A 7379-nucleotide genomic window follows, 5' to 3' on the forward strand; every position below is an offset into this window, starting at 1 on the left:
TTTACGATGTGTTGTTTGACAAGGAAGAAGCACTGGGAGCAGAGTGCATCCTTTGTACCTGGGGTTCCTGCACAGAGAAGCTCCTAGTCCAGGGAGATTGACGAAAGGGGCCTTCCTGCAGAGACTACAGACAGAGGGCCTTGCCCTGAAGCTGATGCCCTGAATTTGGACTTCTAGCCTACTAGACTGTGAGAAAATGAATTTCTCTATGTTAAAGCAGAAAATAAAAGATGTGGTGCTTGAGAAAGTGGGCTTAATATCCCACAGCTCTGGGCTAAGGGGGCATCCTGCCCCATGTGGATGCTAGGGAGTCAGCTCAACAAACCAGTGTTCTCACTTGAAGATGAGGCAACAACAGTGCCCTCTTCAGGGTCAGTGTGAGCTTTATTAGTAATTGTTCAGGAAGGTCCTAAAAAGCCCAGTGATGCCCAGCACACTGCAGCCAAGATGACTGCTTGAGTCCTAAGTGGAGTAGAGTTGATAAAGTGCGTGTTTGCTAATAAACCAAATATTAACAGTTATATAAATATTGTACGCTTGTAATCAGCTGCTTGGGGAAGTCTGCCTGCTCTTTTATGGTCACTTCCTGAGCTGGCAGAGGGCTTTGTGCACAGAGTAGCTGGGCCTCTGCAGGGCTGTGCAAGCTGCTGGCAGAGGAACACGACCAAGTCCCACCTATCAAGGGCACTCAGATTCAGCTCTGAGAAGAAGTCAGGGAACTGTTGGCGTGAGAACTGGTCTGAAGTGTTACTTTTCTTTCTCTCTTTCTTGCTGTAATGCTAAAGTAGAAACTGGGGCCCTGTCCCTGCACTTGTTGATACCAGGATATAGAGAGGTACCCAGAGAGGGGGGAACAGCTCAGCATCACCTGCTGTCCTGGTGCTTTGATCAGATATCTCTGGGACTGGGGAAGGGTGTGACTCCAGAACTCACTGGGCCTGTGGGGAAAGTGGCAGAGGTGAGTGCAGGAGCAGCTGATGGTGCACCTCCAGGGGAGGCCCAGCTCTGAGTGCAGAGACCAACTGTTCACAGGACTCATCTGCCCCCAGAAGGCAAAACAGCTCTGAGCACTGAGCAGCAGAGTCAGGAGCCCAGGGCCAGCCAGGCATGGGAAATATCACAACTCAATGGGGCCTTGGACCTCTGGGGGTGAGAGCTGGTGTCCTCAGCCTCTTTTTCCTGATTGGAGGACGCCCTGTGACACTCCTGTCTGATGCCATTGTCCCTGCAGGCTGAGGCGTCCAGTGCCTCGCCATTCCACAGACTCCTGCATCATCTGAATAATTTTTTATAGTGGGGGCCAAGTACACACACAGCATTTCTGGTGTGTCTCTGAGGCTTTGCTTCTCCGACTGCCCCTGTTCCACTTTCCACTCCTCCTCCCATGAAAGCCTGAAGTCCTCCACTCTAGAGTCAGAGGCCTGTGCCCTGCTGTGAGGGAGGATCCCTGACTAAACTCATCTCCCAGTGCTGGTCTCAACCAGGTTTGTGTTTAGACTACCTGTCCCAGGCAGTCGTCCAGCCCTGCATGGCGAACTAGGATGTGGGCCACATAATTAAGTCCAAAGAAGTCTAAATTAAAAAAACCAAACCCATAGCCACTGAATCTATTCCAACTATGGATACCCTAGGTGTGCAGACTAGAACTGCTCCAGAGGGTTTTTGTGGCTGTGGTCTTTACAGAAGGAGTCCCTTGGTCGCACAAACACCTAAGGGCTTGATTACCAGCCAAAATGATGTCAGTTTAAATCCACCCAGAGAGGCCCTGCTTCCAAAAGGTCACAGCCTTGAAAACTCTATGAAGCAGTTCTACTTTGCACACATGGGGTCACCATGAGTCAGAATCTACTCAACCACAGCTATCTATGTATCTGTGTATCCATGTATCTATCTATCTGTCTGTCTATTATCTCTCTCTCTATCTCCTATCTACATACCTCTCTACCTACCACCCAACCACCTAGCCAACCATCCATCCACACACCCATCCATCCATCCATCCACACACCCACCCATCCACACACCCACCCATCCACCCCCCCACCCCCCACGCCCCCTCCCATCCACCCCCCCACCCATCCACCCCCCCATCCATCCATCCATCCATCCATCCATCCATCCATCCATCCATCCATCCATCCATCCATCCATCCATCCATCCATCCACCCACCCATCCATTCAAACATCTAGAAAAGGTCCCTAAGTGACACAGTTTGCTCATAGACACTAACCTAGAGGTGGGTGATTCTAACCCACCCACAGACACCTCAGAAGACAGGCCTGGTGATTTGTTTCTGAAAAGTTATGTACTGTCTTGAAAACCCTCTGGAGCTGTTCTGCTCTGTAGACTTGGGGTAACTATGATTTGGAACCCACCCAACCACAAATAACAGGAACATTCTTTACAAAGGTGATTGACAGACCTTTCTTCGGCGGCACCCTGGGTAAGTTCAAACCACTGAACTTTAGGTTAGTAATCAAGTGCAAACCAGGGGCCAGGATGTGTGAGCTTGAGGGGTGCAGATTCCCCAGAAAGGCCTCTGTGACTCTACCATTCAGCACAGACTAGGCCCTCGGGGCTTGCTTCCCTCAGCCCCCCATGCAGTGGGCTCTGAGTGGTTTGTGCTGGCTCGCCCATACCCACCAAATTGGTGCTATGGGAGGCCGACCCCCTGGTCCTTTCTCCTCTTCCTCATGGCTGAGTGAGGCTGAAGGGAGACAATGGCAGGAAAGGAGAAGGTGGCAGGATGACCAAGAAACCTGGGTTATGGACTAAAGGGTTTCTTGGGTTAGGGGACTTTCAATGCTAAAACCAGGCCTGTTCAGAGCAAACCAAGACATATGGTCACCCTAATTAGAAGTGGAAATGATTATACTATCTCTTTCCCTGGCTGGCTGGCTCACTTCTTGTGGGGCTTCATTTTATATTGGTTACTTTTCTCCTCTAAGGCCATCTTTCCTAACAGGCAGCCTTCTCCCAAAGCCACAACGCTCAGCTGCCAGGGAAACCACACCATCTTCTCCTTCCTTCACACCAACACAGGTAGGAAACACACACCTGTGCTAGCCCTCTAGGCTACTTCTTCTTCCCCTGTCTAACCCGACCACAACTTTTCAAATAGTCCCTTCATTGCTTTTCCTCAATCCTGCCAGGATCCTGACTGATAGACCTAAGCAAACAAGCAAATAAATGAAAACAACCAAACTCATTGCCAGTGAGTCAATTATGACACATGGTGACTTCATGTGTTACACAGTAGAACTGCTCCATAGGGTTTTCTTGGAAGGAATCTTTACACAAGCAGATGACCAGATCATCACCATATCACTGGGTGGGTTCAAACTAACAACCTTCAGGTTAGTAGCTGAATGAAAACCACTTGAACCACCAAGGTCCCTACTCGTACAGGTGAGAATGAGGCATGGAGAATATATTTTGTCTTTAAAAAAGGAACAACCCTTTTTAACAAAACAAAACAAAAAAACAACAAACAGCAGTTACAGTATTTTTAACAAAACCTGTAACATTCTGCTGAATGTGGCATTGACAGAGAATATTGAATATACCCTGCACTGTCAAAAGAACAAGCAAATCTGTCTTGGAAGAAGTACAACCAGAATGTTCCTTAGAAGAAACGATGGAGAGACTATGCCACACATAAGTTCGAGTTTTTGTCAGGAGAGATCAGTCTTTGGATTTGGGACTTGCCAGCCTCCACAATTGTGTGAGCCCTTTTCTTGAAATAAATCTTTCCATATGTCTTTATATATACCCATCACTGGTTTTGTTCATCCAGAGAACGAGCCGAAAACACCCAAACTCTATTCCTTCGAGTTACTATGTTTACTACCCCAAGCTCATTCTACTTAACTCCTGTGGCATATCTGACAGTTATCAACTAACTGGGATTTTCTCCCTTACAACCGCATTCTGAAAGGGAGAAAAATAGAATGAGGGATAGAAGGAAATAATTACCTAGTCTAAAATAGGAAGAAAAACCCAGCACTTGAAGTAGAAGGAAATCCTTTTCTCTCCGTTACTGAAGATATACAAAAAATCCCTGTCCTCTGCCACACACAGGAGATCATCAAAGTAACCCCAGTAAACAGAAATCAGCAGAGGGTTGGGCAGATATTTCTGCCATCTTCTAATGATTTCCATCCACCCACCTACAGCCAAAGAGCTTCAGGAGTTCTCCTGTGGTCTGGCTTCCTCCTACAGAAAGGTCAGCTAATGTCCTAGTCTACTGCTTTCCCTGGGGAGTGGAGGACAGAGGAAGACTCTGCTCAGGCATCTAGGAGAAGCAAGGAGAGAGGAGGAGTATGTGGTTTGTGCATAGGAAGGAGGTAGCCATGCCACGCTGTGTCTAAGCTGCTGGCACAGAGGTACAAGGCCGAGTCCCCGGGCTCCACAGGCTGGATCCTCAGCGTGGAAGACGACCCCTCAGGCCTCTCCGCAGAGAACCGATCGTCAGCCATCCCCGATTTGTCTGCTTCCTTTTCATTCTGAAAATAAGTCAGGAGCACCAGGCCCTGCCCCAGGGTCTGTCGGTACCAGAAAAGGCCAACATGACCAGAAATTGGATCACACGTGAGAGCTACAGCCTGGCCCTTCTTTGTGACCCTGTGCTTGGGGGCCTGGGAGACTCCAGCACCTGTTTGACCTGAGGAGACAGATGCTTGGGACAGAATGGGAACAGTGATGAGAATCAGCACACAGACAGACTGACACACATATCACACATACCACACATACACTCACCGCATACAGCCACACACAAACCACACATGCACACATACACACCCTATAGGGACACACACCACACACACACGCATACACACAACACACACACCATGGACACGGACATAAAACTCATCACATACACTACACAAACACACTCCCCACAGACATCACACACAACGCTCACACGCATGACACACATATACCTCACACTCACAGCCCATGAAAGCACACACCATATGTACCACACACACATGCACACTCACACATACCCCCATGTGCACACACACACACACTGGAACTACTTGGTGTCCAGGGACTCACTTGCCACCAGGAGGCAGATGGCTGCCCAGCAAAGGAGCCTGGACTCCATGGTGGGTCAGGCAGGACTGGAGAGTTTGCTGGGCCTGGGATTTTGTGCGCATGAGCAGAGAAGGGGGTGTCCCTTTGCCCACAAAGCAGGTGATATCACTGTCTCATCAGACCCCATGGCCTCGGGATCATGTGACCATATTACAACACACTTAGATGAATGATTTGAATATGTAACACCAGACTCTCCTGAGAGGCTCCCCGAGCAGAATGGCGCAGGCGCAGTGCACGTGCTGCATCTGTGGGTCGATGGAATGCAGGGTGAGGATGTTCAGCTGGAAAGCTGACACGATGTTCTGCAGATCAGAGATTTGAACGGAAGTATGCAACCGAAAATCACCCTTACATAGGTAATACCTGAAGATTGAGAAAATAAACAATAATTCATGCACAACATTGAAAGTGAAAAGACAAATGAATTGAGTAGGCATCCCTAATTAAAAAAAAAAAAAATCCTGTTTCTGTTGATTCAATGCCGACTAATGGCTACCCCACAGGACAGGGCAGAATTCCCCCACAGGATTTCCAAGACTGTAATCTTTGAGGAAGTAAATTGTTACGTCTTTCTCCTGTAAAGCAGCTGGTACGTTCTAATAGTTAAGCTTTTGGTTAGGAGCCGAGCGCTTAATCACTGTACCACCAGGGCTCCTCAACATTCCTAATAAAAACCCACATTGAAAGACAGCACAAGACCAGGCAAAGTTTCGTTCTGTTGGACGTAAGGTTAGTCCTAAGTCAGAGCCGACTCAATGACCACTCACAACAACAGGACTAAAGCGGTCCTCAAAGGACACTGAAAAGAACCAAGTCAGAGATACAAGAGCCTAACCAGAGTCAACTCATCATTGGAGTTGGGGAAGAAAGGAGTTTCCAGGAGGGGAGTGAGATTAACGTGTTAATTCACAACCTCCTGTGGAAGACAAGGGAGAACGAATACAGGCAGGACCTGCAACAAGGCTCCTAGGAGTCGGATTGGGAGAAAAATGGATGTGTGTGCCTAGAAAAGAGGTGAACACAGCACTCTACCTCTGTTACTGCACAGAAGAGAAGGGTGAACCCCCCAAGCTAATGGAGTAGAAACTATCAGAGGCATTTTTAGCGTGTGGACCTTACTTTATAGCAGAGAAGCAGCGTTTGTGCCTCCTGTAGGTCTTGGGATGCAGCCACCTACCTGTGTCTCAGGCCCAGGCACGTGCTAATGGCATCGCTTCTGCTTTTGCTAGCAGCTTTTGCTGTCCTAGGATCTTGGTGATAACAGTGTGATGCAGACTGTGAGGGAAAACTCAGAAGCTAGAGTCAGAAGCCAACTCTTTGCTTTAAAATCCCTCGTAGCACACAAAATAAACCGCAGCTATGCCACTGGTATTCAGATATCAGCAGGGTCACCCATGGTGGACAGGTTTCAGCTGAGCTTCCAGGTTAAGACAAACTAGGAAGAAGCGGTCTATTCTGACAAGAATCCCCCAGTGAAAGCCTTTGGAATAGCCATGGAACACTGTCTGATATACTGCCAGAAGATGAGCCTCTCGAGTTAGATGGCACTCAAAAGACTAGTGGGGAAGAGCTGCCTCCTCAAAGTAGAGTTGACCTTAATAACGTGGGTGGAGTCAAACTTTCGGGACTTTCATCTGCTAATATGGCACTACTCAAAATGAGAAGAAACAGCTGCAAACATCCATTAATAATCAGAACCTGGAATGTACAAAGTATGAATGTAGGAAAATTGGAAATGGTCAGTCAAAAATGAAATGGTAGGCATAAACATCAACATCCTAGGCATTAGTGAGCTGAAATGGACTGATTTTGACCAATGCGAATCACACAATCATACGGTCCACTATGTCAAGAATGACAACTTGAAGAGGAACGCTGTTGCATTCATTGTCAAAAAGAACATTTCGAGATCTATCCTGAAGGACAACACTGTCAATGATAGGAAAATATCCATGCACCTACAAGGAAGACCAGTTAATACAATTATTGAAATTTACGCACCAACCAGTAAGGCCAAAGATGAAGAAATTGAAGATTTTTACCGGCTTTTGCAGTCTGAAATTGATCGAACATGCAACCACGATGCATTGATACTTACCGGTGATTGGAATGTGAAAGTTGGAAACAAAGAAGAAGGATTGGAGTTGGAAAATATGGGCTTGGTGATAGAAATGATGCCAGAGATTACATGATAGAATTTTGGAAGACCAATGACTTCTTCATGGCAAATATCTTTTTTCTTCTACATAAACGGCAACTATACACATGGAC

At 47.4% G+C, this 7379-nt stretch overlaps 1 gene segment (V, D, J or C); it reads right to left on the bottom strand.

The window, feature by feature from the left end:
• Positions 1–4288: 4288 nt before the first annotated feature.
• Positions 4289–5115, bottom strand: LOC126082183 (T cell receptor beta variable 7-8-like). The segment is given in 2 exon segments: positions 4289–4680; positions 5067–5115. Coding segments are annotated over 2 exon segments (441 nt in total).
• Positions 5116–7379: the final 2264 nt, after the last annotated feature.

This window comes from Elephas maximus, chromosome 8, assembly GCF_024166365.1.
Source record: "Elephas maximus indicus isolate mEleMax1 chromosome 8, mEleMax1 primary haplotype, whole genome shotgun sequence".
Lineage (NCBI taxonomy): Eukaryota > Metazoa > Chordata > Mammalia > Proboscidea > Elephantidae > Elephas > Elephas maximus.